The following is a 22,285-nucleotide window of genomic DNA, read 5'->3' on the forward strand; positions in this document are numbered from 1 at the left end:
AATAAAATCCAAGCTTAAAATTCATCTCATTGTCTGACGTCAAAATTAACATTAGTGGCATAGGAAGTCCAGTGATGCCAGCGAGAAATGTCGTTTTGCGTTTCAGTCGTATGCGAGGTCGTATGCACAATTCATAATCAGTTTATTAAACTTTTTTTGTAGTCTCGTGTGTCTTTGAGCAGAACAGAACCAAAAGTTTAAACATATAATTTGTAAAACGAAAATATGTGATTGTCATCGAATTAATCGAAACAAATGTGAATTGAGCGAGGATATTGATTTCGAGGCTATTGTTATTATCGTGAATGATGAACAAAAAAAGAATTTGTTTTGCAGCGAGTAAGTGCGTACTTATTAAAGTATCCCCTTGCTAATCCTACAAATTTGATAATCTGACTGTCAAGTCATAACAAATCAATGTTACCAATGTAAAAAAAGCTCCATAAGAGACCGTGATGTCGGATTAAGGAAAACCGGAGTGGGGAGATACCAACAACCAATACGAAACTAACGTTTTTAAATTGGCTCACTAATTGACTAGCCTATTGGTCCCAAGCAAATCGTTTAACTTCCCCCATTCTATTCGAAATTCTAGTACTACACAATGTTCGTTTTGATTCGCTATGAAATTTTGACAGATAAAATGAGGGGTTAGTGGATTTTCCTATGTTTCGAGGGCTGCATCGATTAGTTTGGGACCGAAGATAGCACAAACGAAGTGACAGACGGAGCGGCTCGAAAACTTTGGTGACTAACCTGCTATTGCAATTTTTCAGTGTACCACATGGCAACACCACTAATACTGGATTGTACCACATGGCAACACTACTACTAGATTGAACTAGCATTTTCACCGAATGTACTAGAATGTTTTGGTTCTATCTCTTTCACTCTACTCAAAACTGAAATGCATAAAAATATGACAAAATGATACGCACTCTTTGCAGAATCATTGTACACAAAATCAACTTTGTTCAAATCAAAACAAAAAAACTAGCCCATCTGGTGGATGATGGCACAAGCTTCCAAAAAAATTCTATTACAGTGAACCACATTATTTAAATGGATTTCTTCGCCAGTTAGTCGTCTGTCACTTCGTTTGTGGAAGATAGTACCAGAGCCGAGTCAAAAAGTTTAGCACGTTTCTTCGGGACCTTCTGGTCTTAGAGTTACCTCTATGGAGATACTGTATACGCAGCTAGTACTGCAAAATGTACAATTTGAAGAACTAGCTTAAAAGAGTACAGTGGTGAACTTTGTCCGTCTTTCGAAGACCTTAAATGCATTTAAACTTAAAATGTAATAAATCATGCAATTTGACTAATTTTCAATTTCAGCAGTTTACTTAACTTACCCCGTAAGAGAAACGCGGGAAATTAAACATTTTTTTTATTTAACGGGCCCAGGACAAGCCTTCGTTGCAGAACTATACTGAAAGCAATAATCTGAAGGATTATCAAATTCAAGAGCAAAAATTAACTGAAGAAACCAAAGTATTTTTATTGCTATTCGATGATATAAGGAAATGTAACTCGGGTCAATTTGTATGGATTTATTTCACTTCACCACGAAAATCATAAATAAGCTCTTTTCATATGGCATTCTTGTCTGTTGTTTGGCATCAACACATGGTGCAACAAAAAGTTGGTTTTCCATAGAGAAATACCGGAAATACCGTTGCGGTGGTGATAGACAATCCCTTTGTTTACGTCGTGTGGCGACATCTACCATTTGCAAGTGGGTACGTGAAACTAAGGTTTTCTGTCACCTTGCCGGGGACTTGGAAGAGATAGACAAATTCTGCTAGATTTCATGCACAAATTGTCAGATGCTTATGGGATTTCACCAAAGGAGTAAAGAGTTGCAGAGTCGTCAACGTCAATGCTTACTGAGCATGCAACCATATATCTGCTTCTCTTTTATAAGAGCCAATGTCGCAAACGTACAAAATGAATTTTTCCGCGAATTTCTCGACAATGAAAAACCACTCAAGTAAACTATAGTCGCTATATTCATAGTTTGGCGGATAGAATTTCGATCTATCAAAAAGCGGAACCATTTCAATATATTGTAGACCAACAATTGAAAAGGTACTATCAACTTTTATAAACAAAACCTTGATTATTCTTTCCTCGCCAATCGAAGGTAAATTACCAGCATCATCGGATAGGGGAAACTTTCCACAACCTAAAGATGGCATTAGTTTGTGTAGGTGGGCCTTGAGTCTCGAGAAAACGGTTTCCGAAATTTTGTTCGCAATAGCTGATGTGCTCTTTTCTGTTGTTGGTTGTGATTTGCTCGATTGGTTCCGATATTTGAGATTCTATCCACCATACTATGAATATAGCGACTATAAAGTAAACCACCACGATGATTGTGTAGAGGGAGAGTCCCCCTATCCGATAGAATTGGTGGCTTATGAAATTGGTGGCTTTTATGGAATTGGTGGCTTATGGAATTGGTGGCTTATGGATTGACGTTGAAGTACGAGAAAATTACGAAAGAAGCCGTTTTCGACATTAGTCCTTGTGAACGCTCAGTGTCAATATCTGTCATAACTGTCCCATGTTCTGTGCAACCCTTATGCACCGTGGTACTCTTATGCGTATAACCGGGAAATATCCGGGAATTTGAAAAGTAACCGGGAAAACCGGGAAAAACCCGGGAATTCGATGGAAGAACCGGGAAAATAAATAAACCATACCATAGGAACAAATTTTAACACCAGAATTTCAGAATTAAATATCAGAACAGAGTCATTCTTTACCAAATAAATTTCTTGCTCTTTTTGCTGCACAATTTTTGTCACTCAGCGAAATTACAATTTGATTTTTGTCGTTTCAATTTCAGATGTTAAGTGCATGGGCCTTTAAAGAAAATATTGGAGATGCTGGACTTTGGAAACAAATATTTGTTGAATCCGAAACTGAACTATTCTTTTACTTGGTTTTAATTGTTCATTATTCAAAATTCTGATGACATGAATTCCAGAATTAACTTGGAATTCTTCTCTGAATTATCTGATTTCATGATTCATCATTTTTGGAATTTGCTTGAAACCCCTTCTAAGAACTTGATTGAAAGCCTTCTTAAAATTCCCTTGAACGGATACTTTGATTCCTTTGAAATTCTTTTCAAAATTTTATTTTAATATATTCAAAACTGCATAAACCTTTCGAAATTTTATTTAGAACCCCCTTGGAGTATTTTAAAGAAATTATTTCTATTTACACTACATTACAAATTAAAGTAAACAAAATTAGCTTCATTGTTTGACCCATGATTTTTATGTTAAATCGTGCACTGAATCCAAAAATGCAGCCAGAAAAATTTCAGTACGAAAAATTGAAATTTCATCTAGAAATGAAATTTTACTTCCTAAAACACAAATATTTCCGGCTGTAATGAAGCTATCAATTATTTGAACGCCAAATAAGAGGGGATTTTTTGTTCGATCAACTGAACATCATTAGTCAGAGAGATTAGTGGCATTGTTGTTAATTAATAGTATGTTTATTTTATTTTTATGTTTTGCATATTTCCAAGAAAATTTGATTTCAGCAAAGATTTTAAGCAAGGTAAATACAAATGTTTGTAATGGTTGTGCCAGCAATACCACTAATCTCACTGAAAATAGTATGTAGTTGATCGAAAGTAAATTTTCTCACTCTTAATGTGGTATTAATATAATCGAAATAGCTTCATTACATCCGGAGATATTTGTATTTTAGTAAACAAGCTTTTATTAAGAGAAAGTAATTTTTTAACTGTATCTAGAAAACTATACCACTAAGATTTTTTTCTGACAACATTTTTGAATTCAGTACACCATTTTACATGAGAAATGACCATCAGCGTACAGAGTTCAAATATGTTGTAAACTAGTGTTATTAGTATTTATCTGCAATACATTTTGTTGGAGCTCTGTGATGAATTTTTCGCACTAGCGTGGAAATAAGAGCTAGAACACTCTTAAAACTCTGTGTCTTGTTGAATTTTCATCATAATTATCTTGGAATTCTTCTTAAAATTCATCTGCTTGTGTTTCTTCACGATCCTCATACAAATCTCCTCAGAATCACGTAGGAATTTTCACAACTCCTTTTAAAATCTTCATAAAATACATAAGAATTTAAACTTGCTTTCTTCTCCACATAAAGCTCTCAAAATTCATCTTACAATTTCTAATTCCGAGTTCTGCAATTCTGCTCAGAACTTCTCCTTCGAAAATTATGTGGGAATCCTCCTCAATATTTGATTAAAATCAACACTTTGAAGACTTTTAAATTTTACTAAATATTCCAGGGTTTGTCCACAAGATTCTATCGATATAATGTGATGTAATGTGTTATAACCCTTAAAATGCTTGCAAGTCTCAGAGCCTTGACAATTATGACTCCACGACTCATAAATGTATTTTTTTTTTTTCAAATCTGTGATCTTGAAAAAATGTCAAAATCTCACATTTTGATTATTTTTTCTCCAAATCTTGCGTGACGAAAATTGTTATTAATCACACATTTTGAAGAAAAGTTCTAGTTTCAAACTGTACAGAATCTTCTTAAATCACATTTTTTATCCTTTCAGTTAATAACCTTTCAGTAATATTTTTCAAGTATTGGTCTATTGGACGTGCGTATTAAATTTCATGAACCATGTTTAGTTTCACGTTGAGTGAGTTCCAACGTCGAAAGTTTTCACATATTTGTTTGTGTTTAACTTTGTACATCAGCGCAAGTACTGAAAGGTTAATATTTATGTTAGTATAGACAACGGAGTGAAGACAAATTTTCTTTATCCGATATCCCTTACAATTTCCTCTAATTTTCATTACTATCAAGTTCATTTTTTCTGAAACATTTGTTTAAATTATATCTCTTATTTTTCACAATTCTGTCTTATAACGTATTCATCCAGATAACATTTGGCCTTGCGACCTTAATTTCTGTTTCTTAATAAATTCTAGAGCTTTGAGACCATAAGATGTATCGAGCATAAAAAGTGATAGAAATTGTTTTTCAATGTATCTCGAAAGATCAATAATTTGTTTCGAATACATTAAGGTTCAATTTACTTTGATGCATTTAAAAAAAAAAAAAATCAAATGCAGTTTTTTTCGACGCATCATTTCAGATTGCAAAAAGCTCGCGTCATTGGGTGTAAATAGCAAAAAGAATAGAATGACGCGAGCTTTTGGCAATCTGAAATGATGCATCGATAAAAAAAACTGCATTTGAATTTTTCGAAAATGCATCAAAGTAAATTGAACCTTAAGTGACTCATAAAGTTGAATTTATACTTTCAGCTTTAAAAAATACTTTCTGTAATTCTGCTTTTACTTTTCCCACATATAACCTCCGAAAATTTACAGTTAGACACGTTTATAAAAATGCGTACAATTTCGTTTTTGGTTGAATATTAACAACCGGGAAGTTTTTAAGATTTGAACCGGAAAAACCGGGAAAAAACCGGGAATTCCGAAATGAAAATTCACTGGCCACCCTGCAGTTAGGAAACACAAAAAAGGGGTCATCTTTTAGTCAGTTACTTTGCATGGAGTTCCAAATATGTTATGTGCAAGTACTTAACACCTTTATTAGGGAAGTCTGTCGCAAAAAAGCCAAGAAAAATCTTAGCCCAAAATCTTGATAGTAATTATATATTTCCTTCTAAGAATCATGAAGATTTTTCGTAATACATCTTCAAAAGTTTGCACAATCTGAGGTCTCAAATTTTATTCCCTGGATCAACTAAAATTTAAGCCAAATGGCTTTTTATCAATCAACACATTTATTATTTTATGCAGACTCTAAAAATGTACCCATTGAGGGATAAATTTCACGAATGATTCCGCAGCAGCCCCACGAAATCTGCGTGTTGGTGATGCAATTCAATTTGATTCGTACATCACTACAGGATCCTGTGCCAGCACACACCATTCTGCCGTAGCCCGTAGCGTTGTTTATCAATGAACGTATTTCGGCCCGGTCCCACTTGTGACTGTATGTGCCAGTGCAAACGCGTGTGAATTTTCAACGGTGAATAAATTGCGTAGGAGAATCGGGACCTCTGCCAGGGGAAAATTACGCTCACGATGAGAATACTACAACTCGCATCCGAATATCAATACTCAATGAGCCGGAAAGTAAAATTACTCGGTACATCAATTCTAAATCAAAAGTTTGCTGCGTTGAGATTTTCTACTTAACATAAAAACCACCCAACGCTTATCGTGTCTAAAAAAGACACGAACAAAAACCTCAAGAGACTTCAAATACACACATCCATTCAACTTTTCCTGTGAATAGTGTCCTTGATCTTCAAATGAATGCAATCAAGGCATCGACGCGCTCCGGTTCTCTATTTTTATCCACTTGTTCTATGCTTCTCAGCTGGTATGAAGCGAAATGCGCGCAAACTCTTACTCGTCTTCTATGCTCTCTTCCTGTGTACGGCTTCTCTTCGCTGTACCCGGTGCCCTTTTTCGTTTGTGACCACTCAACCTCACTGAAATATGCATCAGCCCTTCCTCCAGGCAGACTTTGAACTCGTGTAGTAGCTCCGGTGTACATAAAACCATTCTCCCCTACCACTCATCACTGTTGCGCTGACATTCGAAGGACAGGCGAGAAAATCATAGCGGTAATCGATTGAAAGGCACACCCCTCTACTGGCCACCCTCCGACAATTTCTCATCCGTTTTACCCCCTACCATCAATTCCCTTGTTTAAAGCCGCTCTCACATAACTACAAATACATTTTTGGTGGTCTGGAAATGCTATTCATCCCATGACCAACGTAAGCGTAGTATTTGAATGACCGATCAGAATGTTACTACCCGCCGGATACTAACAATTTCAGAGTAAATCTGGTCCATTGTTTTATCGAGTAATGAAATATTAAACAAATCCCTTAATTAACTTTTTTTTTCTCTAAAATATATCTTTGTCTGCAGGAAAAGTGCTTACACTGAATGAAGGTTCGATGCGGCGAACAGCATCGCTCGATGCACTGTATTTGCGTCCGGCTCCGGCATGGAGTCTACTGACCTCCACCCTGCTACAGCTTGACAAAGCAACCCAAACCGATGAATCGTACTTGGAACGCACACGAGGCAGCACGTGGACACCTAGCCCCGGTGCGGTAGCTGGGTCTTCGGCGGATTCTTCGCCCATCATCACCCGCACCGAGGTGACCACACCGACTGATTTGAAAATGGAAAAGGTGATAAGACAAAGACTGCAACGCACACATCGCGGTGAACACTCTGTTAGTTCCCAGACGCTAAGTCCAAACCATGGTATGTTGAATTTACTTGTAGAACAATCACGTCAAGTTTATCGTTATTCTGATTTGTTTTCGTCCAAATTTCAGCTAAGGCAAGCCCAGTTTCGATACCTCCACGTACCTGTCCACCTGTTCACATGCGACCGATGCGAAACTCAGTAGAAGGATTAAATCAGGAAATAGAAAAGTTGGTTCTTTATACCGGTCAACCACACACCTGTCGATCTGATCTGGAAATGGTAAGCCTCTGTTCGGTTGATTTGTGTGGACACAAGCTACGTCCATCACTCATGATTTACTGCTTACAGTATTCCCGCGGTACACCGGAAGGGCATCGTGCACCACTGGCAGAACTGTTCCATGCTGCTAGTGGAGGATGTGTGACACTGTCGAGTGATACCCGTTCGGTAAACACTCAAACACCGTTGGGTGATACGTTGTCTTCGGACGATGGTAGCCAAAGCACGTCTCCCGACGAGGGGGCAGCCGTATCGAGTGCATCTCCCAGGATCAATAAGTTTTTGGCTCGTGAACCACCAGATGGTTGTGAAAAGGTAGGTCTGATTTGTTTTGCACTTGGTCATACCGTGTACCTATGCTGTAGGTAATTCGCGAACTTCTTTGTTTTTCGTTTGCAAACATTGTAGTAGATAAAGATGTGCTGTAGAATATTAAAATGACTACAAACTTTGCCGAAAACACTCTCCCCTTGGCTAGTTTTTAGACTGGCCGTTGGTGGGCGGGCCTAATCTTATGCTTCATAGTGGAGTGTTGGAGACGGTAGCTTTATGGCCGGCGTTGCTGGCTCATGCCGCGATAAAATGGCGCCATGGGCAAGCAATGGGGATTACTAAGCTTCCCCTCTCTGATGAACCACTGCATGAGAAAACCAAAGATCCAGTCTAGCAGTGATAGTATCACACTTGTTACTCCTTTGTTTGAGAGCCGCGTCGTAGTACGCTTACGTATAGGCACTGACGTTGGTTGCGATACTCGCGGGTTTTGCCGCAAATCACTCTTATTTATTTTTACGCAGATAGATTTATTTGGGTTTGCAAGGGAATTATACTATTGAAATATTTCAGAAAGTGTCCAACGGTGCTACTTCTATTTGCGTGACAAGCTTTCATTGTTGTTTTCATTGAAGTATTACTCAGGGAACAATGTTAAACACCATTTTTGTACATGGTATTGTAACTAATCTTATACGTGCTTCATTTTGATTTGGGATAAATGTTTGAACTATGGCTCGGGATTTCCGCTGTGGCGTGCTTCTATTGTGACATACCCATACGTATTTTTGTGGTGCGACATAGTGGAAACGTGTGATTGTAGTTGGAGCATATCAGGCATAACATTTGATAACGGCTCAAAAGCATTTGTAAACAAACTTTCTAAGACCCTTTACACTCGAACCAAAGTACGCCCACGCAAACCAACAACATCGGATAGGGGCAACTATCACCTTTCCGAAAGTGGTATTGGTTTGCGTGGGCGTACTTTGGTTCGCGTGTCAAGGGCCTTTGAAAGTTTGTTTACAAATGCCTTTGTGTCGTTATCAAATGTTATGCCTGATATACCATATGTAATATAAAAATCCGCTAGGAAACTAACTTCAAAGTGAAGCATTTTAGTCAATTGAAGGTGTCACCTGGGACGAACTAATATATAATAAATATAGGTTATAGTCAAAAACAACTTGAAACACGTTAAATTTTAGATTACATGCACAAGTGCAGGTACTTAATAAAGCATGAGTTATGATTGATTAGGTAAATTAGAGATTTAATTATTTATTAAATTAGACTAATGAGATATCATAATCATCAAACGAACTTAAATAAGAAAATTTAGACAGCCCAATAACATTAAGTAGATTCACAAAAGAGTTAGAATGCGGGGGTCCGCTTAGGGAGGCAACCAACCTTTAAAGCAACTGGCAACTAGTCTTTTCATATATTGTCTGTTTATTTTGATGGTTGCTTTAAAATATCAATTTGGTATATATGTAAAAGGATAAATCAGTGGGAGATGGATTTTCGGTTTCTTTACATTTTGCAGCACAAATCTAGAAGTATGTGTCATTTCCTCAAAACCCCCCAATAACCGACCTCTTCAATTCCTTCCTTTTCCCATGGCGTTCAAGTGGTCCGCATAGACCATTCAGCCATTACCCTTCCTGCAAAATGAAAAAGAAAATGAAAGTCAAAAGTTCTTTAAACACGTTAAATTTTATTTTACAAGCATGGGTTATGATTGTGTAGGTAGATTAGAGATTTCAGTTATTTATTTAATAAGACTAAATAATCGTCAAATGAACTTTAATAAGAAAATTCAGAAAGTCAATAAACATGAGAGATAAGACGCGGGGTCCGCTTAGGGAGGCAACTAGCCTTTAAAGTTGTATAATAAATCTTCCTATTTAGTATATTTGTTAATTACAGGCAATGTCAATAGCGAAAGTTTTAGGAAAGATGTTTTAAATACGTTGATTGGTTTGAAATAAGAATTAGAATTGTTGTGCTTTAGTTTTCAGTAAGCAAATTTTCAAAAATCCAATTGACTGAGTGAATTATTGACAGACACCTTCATTGAAACAGTATTCCTCTCTAACGAAAATTGACAAGTCATTCATCTAACATAGTAGTAGTAGCAGTGTTGCATAATCTAATCATAATTGCTGCAAATAGTGCTGGGATACTGGCAGGGCTGAATTCGGATCAAAACAAACATAACTCTTAACACAAAAATGATCCCCGGAACTAACACTCATCCATTGCACTGGAACTCAAAGAAATAACGTGATTTCAATGGACTAAGGAGGAGGAATAGAATTACTTCGAACAGGATATCAAACAAATTCAGGGCCAATGCATTAGAGACCAGAAATCAACAAGACATCTGTGAGTTATATACTCGGAGAGGTACATATTTGATAAATAATCAGTAAGCCCAGAATTCATAGGTAAGTTCACACAATCGTTATATTAACATGCTTTCCCAATAGATCCCTACTGAAATGTGTTAGCAGTGCCTATTCGACCACCATTGGTTATCTCTTCTGGCGTTCGAGTAGTGGATTTATTGGATAGAGCAGGCCTTGACAAATGAGCCCCAAAAGGGCTGCAGTCTGTAGTCTACAAAAAAAAAAACTAGAGTCGAAATGAAAACACGGTAGATACTTTTTGGAGTATCTGGTACTCAAACCGGAGAAAACCAGTTCAGCCAGACTCTGTGCAGACTGAGCTGTATTAATTTGGTAATTCTCGCGCCACACGAGAAAAGGGCCTATCATTGTTGATCGATTCTCATAATCGTTTTTCTCTTTTGCGAGTAGCCCGAATTTCCCATTCAGTGTGTTGTTTCAGGCGCAAGCTAACATCATCTTCTGTCGAACTGAGGAGCGAGCATAGCGAGAAATTCGTTTATGTTGTTGCCGTGGTAAACCAAAGAGAAAGTCGATGAAGAGAATCGATCATCGAGGATAGGCCCTTTGCAAAGGTTATGCGAGAATTTTGGTTTATACACACTTTTCGTATGGAATGCATGAAGGAGACAACTGGAGCGACAATTGAAGTTTATATTGCTTAATCAGCAATATCGATTATTTAGCTGCTGCCTGAACGGGTGGATGTTTGTTTTTGGTATGAAATTTATGAATGCCTACTTAGACACATTACATGTTACAGACATGTACATTACATTAAAGACACAAAAATACAAATATAGGGGAAATGGATACAATGTCGGCTTAAATGCCCCTAATTTGGGCCCATGCATAAATTCAGCAATCAACTAAATTTTCAAAAGCTGCTATTTATCCATTTATCTAGATGAACGCGTCATTGGGACAGCACTAATGGATATTTTTGGTCGCTATTGAAAATTTAGTCGATTGCTGTATGGCCCAAATTAGGGGCATTTAGGCCGACATTACATCCATTTCTCCTATTGCTTCATTTTCGAAAAGAGTGAATGCTTCCTAGTGATAGAAGTACTCACCCAAAACAAAATATACTTAAGATAGGAATCTAATCTCGGAATGAAGTATTTTATCACAGAAAAGTGTTACTTAAGACGGAAGAAGACAAGATTCATCTTGGGTAAAAAGGTAGCATCATCATAAGATAGAGCGAAATTTTACTTTTAGACTGATCTCGTGGGAAGAATATGATGAGGAGGGTCCGCATAGGAAGGCTTTAGACATGTAGAATAAGTCTCCCCATTTACATTCACATACCTACCTGTTTATATTAAATGATTCATAGCTTGAACTAATGCAGCGGAGTAATTTTTTTTTTATTAATTATTTGATAAATAAGGTCAAAGTCAACGTCAAGAACTTTAGGGTTCATTTTTAGGATAGCTAAAAACTTCACTGTAGATATACTGTCTAAAATCTCTCTATTGTTCGCTTGTTCGATCGACGCTTGAGTATTGTTCAGCGGTTTGGAACCCAAACTACAACAACGGTGCCGAGAGAATTGAATCTGTTCAACGTCGCTTTCTTCGTTTTGCGTTGCGTAGATTGCCTTGGAATGATCCGTTTCGATTACCAAGTTACGGAAGCCGTTGTCAACTTATCGACCTAGAACTTCTCCGGACTAGAAGAGACACAAACAGAGTCCTAACCGTGGCCGATATCCTACAAGGAAGGACAGATTGTGAGGCTATCCTGAGGCAAATTGACCTGAATGTTCAACCCCGACCGCTTCGTAATAACCTTATGCTAAGACTGCCTCTACGTCGCACAAATTATGGAGTGTACGGTGCGATTTGCGGACTGCAGAGAACATTCAACAGAGTTGCATCTGTTTTTGACTTTCATCTCTCCCGTGATGCGCTTCGTCGAAAGTTTTCTTCTGTTTTTCGCCGGCAGGAGTTAAGATATTGACTATAAGATATACGTTTTTTAATGTTTTTACCCTTCTTACAAAGAAGGGTATAGATATCACTTGAAAAACCGACTATCGATCCGAGGCCCGGAGGGCCTAGTGTCATATACCATTCGACTCAGCTCGACGAGATCGGAACATGTCTGTGTGTGTGTGTGTGTGTATGTGTGTGTGTATGTAACGAAATGAATGCGCTCACGTTTCTCAGCAACCGCTCAACCGATTTGGACAAACTCGGCGCCAAATGATAGGTCTTGGGGTTCCATTGAACGCTATTGAACGGTTTTGGAATCGGTGAACCGGTTCCGGAGATATGGCCGGAATAAGATCCGGTGAATATGGGCCTTCACGCTGGATTTAACGGAAAACGTATTAAAACCATCATGCGACACATCAAATTACTACAGAATTCAAAAATAAGATCAATGCAAGTCGTGTTAAGTGTTCCAGACCACATTGGACACACTTGGACATGTTCCGGGTACCCCAGGGAAGTTGCTTGAATATGAATTGAATTAAAACCCATTAAATTACATTAAAATACGATGATAAGGTGATTGGTAGCCTCACCAAATAGACTACACCCGGATATATTCCGGGTACCCCCAGGCAGTGGCGTAGCGTCACTGGATGACACGGGGGTGGGGGGCTTGGTCACTGATAATGACAATAAAATAAATAAACTTGAATAAGTAAGAAGGGTCTGATCAAACCATAGGTGGATAAATTCGGGTTTCTATGTTATGACCATGCTTGAATGTATTTTTTTTTACCATAGTCAGTGTTCGGAAAATCATTCTCAAATCTCATTCATTGAGCATCCCTGCGAGAATACACTCGCGTGCGAATGCGGCAAACAAAATTCACACTTGAGATTCTCATGCATATTCACGCACTCACACTCACAACGCCGAAAAATCATTCCAGCTTTAAACTCATAAAAACCACTCAAACGTCAATTGATATCATGCCTATGCATGTTGTGTTAGTTTTCCAACCCCTGATGCACAAACAATAGCAATAACAATGAATAACGCCAAAATATAAGGCAATGAATTTTTGAACCTGAAAACTCATCGGTGATTTTTGCGATGTTGAATTTTGCAAGGCAAAACTCATAGGCGCATAAACTCATGCATGAGATTTGAGCTTTTGAGTTTTTTCCGAACACTGACATAGTCGATAAGGTTAAAATCATTGGGGCTTCATCCAGCCTGTTGATGTAAAACAACAATAAACCTCTTTTTGAAAATTTTTTAGGCAACCAAAAAATAGAAAAATGTAAAATTGTAAGGGACCTAGGTGTAATCCTAGACTCCAAACTCACTTTTGTAGAACATTATAATACAATCATAACGAAAGCAAATAGTATGTTGGGCTTCATTAAGAGGTTCGGCTATAATTTTCAAGACTCATACACTATTTAATTATTATAACGCTTACGTATGTAAGACCTATTCTGGAATACTGTAATCTAGTATGGAATCCGTACATTGTCATACACGAGGAACGCATAGAATTCGTTCAAAACCAATTCCTTTTATATGCCCTTACCAAATTGAATTGGACCGCATTTCCTCTTCTATCATATGAAGCACGCTGCATGCTCATCAACTTACAAACACTCAATGACTCAAAGAACGCCGCGAATTTGTAGTGCTTTTCTTCATCAATGACATTATTTCACATCGTATAGAATCATCAGAAATTCTTTCACAATTAAACTTCTACACACCCTGTCGGCATCTAAGAACAGTAAAATTATTCTCAGAAAAATCACAGAACAAATTACGCAAAAAATAGCCCCTTCAATCGAATGATGCGACAGTTTAATCTACACTGTGAAGTCATTAGCATCACTATGTCAAAAGAAGAAATTAAAACCCAACTTAGACATAATAGAAATGATGCATAGTATGTAAGTAAAACTTTTTTTTTCTTTATTACCGTGATTTTTAGCCGTAGGCTAGTTCATCACGTTATACAGCAGATGGTCAGGCTAGATCCTGCCTAAAAAATAGGTTTCAATTTGACATGAACGTGACGTATAACCAGCTCTGATCACCCAACGAATGAGACAGACAACATTTTAAAAACTTAATGTATGTAGTCTACTTTGCTTGACGAAATAAATAAATAAATAGGGGAAAAGTTGGCTTCGGCAATACCTTAACCTATTATCGTCAGGGGGTAAACAACGTCATTGAGAGCTCAATTTTGGCATGTGGATACATTGTGTTTCAGAGCAACTATTGGCCAAATTTGAATGCTCTAGGACTTTGTTTACCCCCCTCACGATAATAGGTTAAGGTATTGCCGAAGCCAGCCTTTCCCCTATTGTTAAGATCAATCAAGCGCTTTGGAATTACGAGTACTGCATATAAATGCTTTTGAAAGCTATTTGTCTGACAGAACTCTCCGAACTGTTTTTAATGATTCTGTTTCCAGTCCCGTGGGGAATAACCTTTGAGTGCCCCATGGAAGTGTATTAGGGCCCCTTTTATTTATTATGTATATTAATTACTTGTGACGTGTTTTACGATTTTCCTTGCATTAATCTTTTTGCATCTAAGGATTTAATCGAGTGAATGAGAACGTCTCTGTTGTAAAGTCCGTACTGGACTTTAACTTCTTGACTGTGATATTTCACGGTCGTACGAAGCAATACGTTTTCTTTGCTGGTTAAAGCTGGAATCGACTTTATTGTCTTCACGAATTTATTACAAACTCCTAGCTGGAGACACTTGAAGCACCGATATGAAAAATGCTATGTACACGATCACCAATCAGCGATCGTTGTCCATGCGGGAAAAGGAAAGATAGAAATCCATCGCTGTACACTCGGTAACAGCATGGTTCAATAAATTAGTAATGCGACACTTCTGTTTGTCGCCATAAACGCTGACAGATATTTTACAGGCATTGAACTGAAGGTTCAATGCCGGGTAGAATTATCCTTCTCAGCATGTTCCCACTAGTGTGGTCTGCTGGAAGTGCATAATGGAAAAGCATGGGAAATGACATGTAGGATGCACATGTCACACTGTTGTAATTGATGACTATTGATCACGTTCGGGAGATTTAATATCTTGGTGTGACTATTGATGACAAACTTAAGTTTAATTTTCACTTTTGGCCTTTCATTTTATTTCTGGCAAATGAAACGCAAATATCGAGATGACAGCGCTTGGAGAATAAAATAATGCGTTTGACTTTGAGGGTGTAATAGATTCACTTGCTCAACTTTGATGCTAAACGCCTTACAATGGTTGTCGGTGCAGTAAAGAATTATATATTTGACTATGGTGTTCATTTTTAAAGTAGTTAACGGTTTGCTGCCTCCATATTTGTGTGATCGAATTGAAAGAGCCGGCGCCGGCGGTGTAGTGGTAAGCGTTACTGCTTCCGTGACTCATCCCAATTGGTCGGGGTGCAATCCCAGCCGAGATCAGTGGCATAAAAATCTCTGGTCACGTCTTCCTTCGGAAGGGAAGTAAAGCCGTTGGTCCCGACCCATGTGTGTTGAATGGGTGCGATATCCTACGCAGGTATGGAAGCTGCCTTCCTGCACATTCAATTGCCGTCAATGGATGGCAATCGATGTTCGTTGGTGATTGGCACTAGATTGCGGAACAGAGACCGACGTTATCAAAAAAAAATGAATTGAAAAAGGAAGTGACTTTCATAGATATAATACTAGAAATGCGGCTGAAATAAGAACACAACATTTCTTGACTTGTGCTTCACAAAATTCATTATATTTTCAAGGAATACATGTTTTCAAATCGATGCCTAGACATATCAAACGTTCAGCAACACTTACCGAATTTAAAGAGACACTGCATTTCACACGATAATGATGATGGATTTTTTATATTTGATTGAATATTAAGGTTATGGCCTCCCTTAGCTCAGTCGGTAAAGGCGCAGCTACAAAGCAAGACCATGCTGGAGTTGGCTGGGTTCAATTCCCGGTTCGGTCTAGGAATTTTTCGGGTTGGAAAATTTCTCGACTTCCCTGAGCATAGAAGTATGATTGGACTTGCCACACAATTATACTAATGCAAAAATGGTACAGGCATCGAAAGCTCTCAATTAATAACTGTGGAAGTGCATCAAGAACACTAAGTTGAGAGCACGCAATAAGCTAATATGCGATATGCAATAAGCTTGAAATGCGAAGAAAAAGAAGAAGAAGAAAAAGGTTAGTAGTCTACCAAGGTTTGAACCGCGCGTGCGTATTACAGATATAGAGTACTAATTTTAACATTTGATAACACAAAATTGGGTGGGACCATCATCATCATCATTGTAATTTACGTACGGTTCATTATTTTTCTTTTTGATCTCTCAATTGTATTTGGATTCGATTTTTGCGGTATTTCAAAAATATTTTATTAATATTCCATTGTGCCTCTTAGTTTGTTTTTTAAGACTTTAATATTGAGATTTTTAGCCAGTTGGCTTCTCATAGTGCTCAACTCGGCCGTACCTCTAAAATTTACTACCGTTGTCAATCAATCTGAAACGGTCAAAATCAATTTTTAATCAGGTCATAAACGAAAAAGATTATATTGAGGTATAGAAGCCTAAAATTTTAATATCTATTGCATTAAATTAACAACAAATGTGTACATTACTTAAAATGCTCATTAAGCACCTCCCCCCATAGAGTATCATTGTACTTGTCACACAATATTCAAACCCTTGATGTTGTAGTCAAAATTCATATGAAACAACAGGAACAGTAAGAACGCAACATTTCTTAAAACCATCGTATTTCCAGGTGAACCTCAAGCTAACAGAAGCCGACACCAGTACAAATACGACACACTTCAAGCCGTGTGTTGCTTTCCAGCTGAGACCTTCGCTGGGTTCTGCATTTCAGCCGTTGCAGCCAATACCAACGTTAAAAACCACCCCGGAAGACGACGGCAACACCGAAGTGGAAACCGAGAGTCAGGAAGCTGTATCGGAAACCGGTGAAGTAAACTGAGCTGCAACCATTTCCCATGGTGGCACTAGAAATACACGGTTGCTTCAACCCTTCCCGTCACCTCCTTTGGACTAGAGTGTGTATAACAACCACCTCTGTGCACACTCTTTCGCGATCGGTTGGTACGCGTTATGCGCAAATAAATCGGTAGGTACAACTAAAATGTCGATTCAATATCATTTTGTAAGGTAAAACAATGAAGGCGTTACTCTGTCGATTATCAATAAATTACCAATGAAGGGTGATGAGACCTAAAATTTTTGACATATTTCCCAAATGATTACCATAGATTGCTTCGTACGTTAGAACAAAAACAACAAAAACGATTGTGCTTTGAAATGGGGTTTATTATGACGTGCACATCACCATATTAATTTGAGTTTGGCAAGATAAAGACAAATTTCATATAATTTAAAATGTTTCTTGAGCTAAAGGTTTTTTCCACTAATCAGTGCTGATAATTATAGAGCGTCAATGTGTGTAAATAGTGCATATTAATGAGGCAGAGATATGAGAGAAAAGTTTAGCAGATACAAAAGGAACGCGAAAGGCAACAGTTTTTCAACCAGATTTGAGTGCCATGTTTTGATGGCCGGTTTTGTACTGACGACAAGATAATAATAAACAGACAGATATCAATCAGGAACTGAAGATAAAACATTCAACTTATGTACGATTCACTACACACTATTAAAGTCATGACCATAAGCACCATAGTCCCCTTTCCTATATATTTTTTTCTTTGTGCATTTGCAACTGTTTCGTTTTTATAGTTGAGTCCGTATCTAAAATACTAAAAATGCTGTGTTATTTTTTATTTTTTTTATCTTCAGGACTTTTTTTTTAAATTTGGGATCTAGGTTTCAATTACCTTCTAGAATTATTAAACTTTAAATTTTGGCTCTCTTTTCATTGACTTGTAGATTATTCCTTTAAATAAAATGCATATTTGGGATTTCTGGAACTAAAATGATCTCTTAAATATTTTCCCAAATGACGTTTTCTGCTTAATGGTTCAATTTTATGAATCTATCACGCAAATTTTGTTATGCATACGTTTTGACAATATATCTATAAAACGGCGTGCTATTACGATATTGATGCTGCCAGATACGGAATAAACTACCCTGGCTTATTTTCAGCTTTATGGGACAGATTCTTGGCGACTTGTTCCTATTTTGTTCTATTTTAAATTGATGTGTTTAAATATAATTTGCTGTTCAGTTTTTATTTTGTCCCTGCATCACATTTTTGAGGATTACTGACGTTGAGGCTATGTTTTCATTGGTTTAGGTAGATAGTTGATGAACATATTTACAGACACCATCTAAAAATATTGTTTAAAAAAACTAAGCCTTGTACATCTTAATGCTGAGATTCAAATTAATTTGAACTTCTTGTTTTTTCCGGTTTATTTTTACACGATTAATATTTCTTGTTTACTTTGAGTTTCATGGTATGTATACCTTGGAACAGGCATTAGATTTGCTTTTCACTAGGTCCCGAGCATCATCGCTCAAGGGTGCATACATGATGCGTATTCCACACATAGGAAAATTTTAAAACTCCAGTCAGTTTCCTGTTCCTGTATGGCATCCAAAAGCCGCAGAAAAAGATAGAACGCTTTCGGCTGCTAGAGGAATCGTGGAAAAATAATAATGGAATCATCAGTTTCTTTATCGAAGTTGCATTTTTAAACCTTCCTATCTGGAGAACCTACGTTTGTAACTCAATTTGTACATTGCATGCGCTCAGAGCGGAAATGTTCCGGAACCAGAGAAGGGCCCATCCATGGCTATCAAAAAATCCCGAAAACTCGAATACATTTTGCACAACCATTACTAATAGCGAACAAAAGTATCGATCGAAAAATAACAATAGAATCAAAACGACATACATTATATTTTGATATACAACAATTCTATACACACATGCATAACATTTGACATAACAATTGTAGAATTCTTTCAATAGTAGACAATGTACTAAGCTAACTGCTATATTTCGCTTGTACGAGACGGCAGAGTGGGGCTTAATGGAAATGAAGAAATAACTGTATGATCGTGGTAAAGAATGCATTTTAGCCTTTTTTTTATGAATGGTGACGAATGAGAACAAAGCTGCTTAAACCTAAAAGTTAAGTAATGTCGGTACCAGAAGACAAAGCTTAAATTGACAAACTTGATTTGTGGCACAGGATGACACTGTTATTGAAGACGGTTTCTATAAACAGTCTGAACAGGACCAAGCAAAAGTGACGAAAAATATCTCGATGGCTTTTTTTTTTAATTCGCGTGTGCTGTGTTTTGTGTTTTCAATATTTATGAGTTCCACCGATGTTACATTCCCCCTTATTATAATGATTAAAATCTTTCACAGCAACATGGAAGGAATTCGTGATACAGTTTGTGAGCAACAACCAAACGCAGGAAAATCTGAATAAGATCGTTGAATTATTCCAATATACAACCCAGTATTAAAAATGGGAAGCATTCTATGCTCAAAGCAAGTTAAGAAAAATATTGTTATGCATCAAGAAATTGTCAAAAATTGGGTTCATAACTATTCAAAATAAGAAAATAAAAATCGATAATAGCCCCATGATTCCAAAAAAAAATGGAGAGAAACATATTCAAAACAAATACCGAAGTAGAACTACTTTATTTTTTGACTAAAATAAAATTGCTGCTGAAAAATAATACCTACCCACTAATTCGCTGATAATTATTCCCAAATACTAAATGTACAAATATATTACTTTAAGGGTTTTGTTTACAAAGGAAAAGAAAACATTGACGAAGAAAACGTTGAAAATAACTTTCTTTATATGTAGATCGATAAGTTACAAATAATAATAACCACATAGTAAACAATAAGTATAATCTTTGCCGAAGCGAATGATCCAACAGAAACATTACAGATGTAACTAGAAAAAAAGCACAGTGAGCAAATCAAGATACTTTGCAAACGAGGGAGAAGAACTGTTCTGTTCGGTAGGTGGTACAACATCATCCATTTCAAATGAATAACACAACGTTACCAACGCTCGATCTTGTAGTGAAAACAGGTACATTACAACGCCATATAGTCAGCGGGAAAATGCGAGGAGTTCAGTCCGTATGAACATTTCTAATGAACTACTGAACCCATTTCGATACGTCTTTTACTTTATAGTTTTGCAAAGTACAACGCAACTGTGCTATACTGGACCAGCTGGTATCCATAATTAGCTCTTTCGATTATTATGATCAACATTATTATTATTAGTTTGTAGATAATAACTTTAATTGAATTAAGCGTTTTATGTTCGTTCAGTTATACATTTTTTATATGCATTTTGTTGTGTATTATGAGTAAGGATTTGAAGTAAATCGTTTATTGTGAATTATCCGTTGTTTTATTTTCAGTTTTTATATTACCCTCCATCTGTGGTCTTATCTGATCTCATCTGAGTCTGTGCATAGAGGTATTCCAGAAGATGGTGCGAATAAGTAACCCATTTACTGTCGTTCCCCACTCATATTTTCCGGTTTTGTTTTTAATTTGTTAATCAAGTGGCCTAACTGATCGATGGTTCGATCGATCGGGTTTTATTTTGAGTTACTACAAACAGCTAAGTAGACCAGTTTTAATACAGCAATGTGAAAGGCTGTCATCAATAGAAGCCTTGAGAAATGTTAATCCAACCATATGTATTTACAAAAGATGAAATCGATGAAGAGAATCGATCATTACAGTTGAGCCCAAGAACTATTTAACCCTTTATAACGCAGAGGAAATCAAGCATGGTATCAACTCGTACTACAATAAAAGATTTAGTTCCAATTGTGTAATGAACAATTTTATTTTTGAAAAAATAACTCAAAAATTTTGTATAAAAAAATTTGGTTTTTCTCCACAAAAGTTCAAAGAGGTGGAATTGTTCTGGGTGTATATATGTATGTATGTTTCCAACTTCCACTGTCCGGCAGTGTTTTTATGGAAGAAAAATGTTTGTAATATAATCTATTATTGTCTTATACTGATCCCATTGCAAATAATTTTAGCCCGGAAGTTGAAAGGTGATAGCTCTGTTGAGATTCAGTAACCCATTTCAAGGTGCCTGGTCACTCAAGTCCATTCCGAGGTTACTTTCACTTACAACAAGCCCCGTATACACGTAGTTCCGATATAAAATGTATATTGGTACTGCGTATACACTTCCATCATCAAAACTATTCCTGCTTTGTAGATGGCACGTATTTAGTAGGATTCTTTCTCTATCACTTTTCGATGTTTTTCGTATCTCTTCTAACCGAAGATAGTACCTGAGCTGAGGCAAAAAGTTGAGCACGTTTCGTCGGGACCTTCTGGTCTTAGAGTTACCTCTATGGCTCTACTGCAGACCCAGCAACCCACTTCAGAATGCCTGGATATTCACGTCTATTCTGAGGTCGCTTTCACATGCAATAACATCGTTACAATTACCGTTATCAATTGAGTAATGGCAATGCCAGCACACTTTCAGATTCAAAAACATGATGTTTACAATCCAGTGCGTATTTAGTAATAGTGGAACAGCGTTTTTGATTAACTTATAAATTCCTGCTGATCAATCAAACATTCAAGATTTATCTATAGTTTTGGACTTGATTGATTGAGCCTGTCGGAAGTTTGAGCAGTTTTAGTAAATCTCTTCTTTTTTGAGCATCGTTTTACAAACTGCTATATTTTTAAGAATAAGGAGCCAACTGGCTGAGACTTTGCTCATTTATTATAAAAAACATTGCTCATTTATTTGACCTCCATTTTACTAAAATAGATTCAGTGTGAAAATACGGTCAACTCTCCCTTAAGGCCGGCGCACAATAGATACGTTTTCAGGTTTTATGACAGTTAGCCCATGCATTATCTGTAAAAAAACCCGAAAACGTATCTATTGTGCACCGGCCTTTACTCGACCTGCTCCTCCGCAATCCGGTATGTGGCGTCCAGGAATTTCACGAAATTTCAATCTCGCTTATAAAGGGCTTCGCACTGTCATTTGTATATGCAAAACACAAAGTGTGCTTTATTTCGACCATATCGACGACAAAACCACTGAACGAGCTGCAGGTAATCAACAAAG

The 22,285-nt window shown here is 37.1% G+C and overlaps 1 protein-coding gene across 2 annotated transcripts in view; it reads left to right on the forward strand.

The window, feature by feature from the left end:
- LOC135698385 (protein FAM117B-like) overlaps positions 1-22,285 on the forward strand; it is a 46,058-nt gene that overhangs the window by 16,447 nt on the left and 7,326 nt on the right. The window contains exons 2-5 of one of the 2 annotated variants that reach the window (XR_010517484.1): positions 6,956-7,300; positions 7,375-7,526; positions 7,596-7,841; positions 16,969-17,325. Coding sequence is in view for 1 of the 2 variants with exons in the window: in XM_065218347.1 (XP_065074419.1) it covers positions 6,956-7,300; positions 7,375-7,526; positions 7,596-7,841; positions 16,969-17,178 (953 nt within the window). In the remaining variant the exon portion in view is untranslated. Of the gene's footprint in view, positions 1-6,955; positions 7,301-7,374; positions 7,527-7,595; positions 7,842-16,968; positions 20,564-22,285 lie in introns of those variants that run through there. The other variant, XM_065218347.1, reaches the window with a different exon arrangement.

The sequence above is a fragment of the Ochlerotatus camptorhynchus genome, unplaced genomic scaffold (assembly GCF_037179485.1).
Source record: "Ochlerotatus camptorhynchus isolate MF236.1 unplaced genomic scaffold, CSIRO-AGI_Acam_v1.1 ptg000085l, whole genome shotgun sequence".
Classification (NCBI taxonomy): Eukaryota; Metazoa; Arthropoda; class Insecta; order Diptera; family Culicidae; genus Ochlerotatus; species Ochlerotatus camptorhynchus.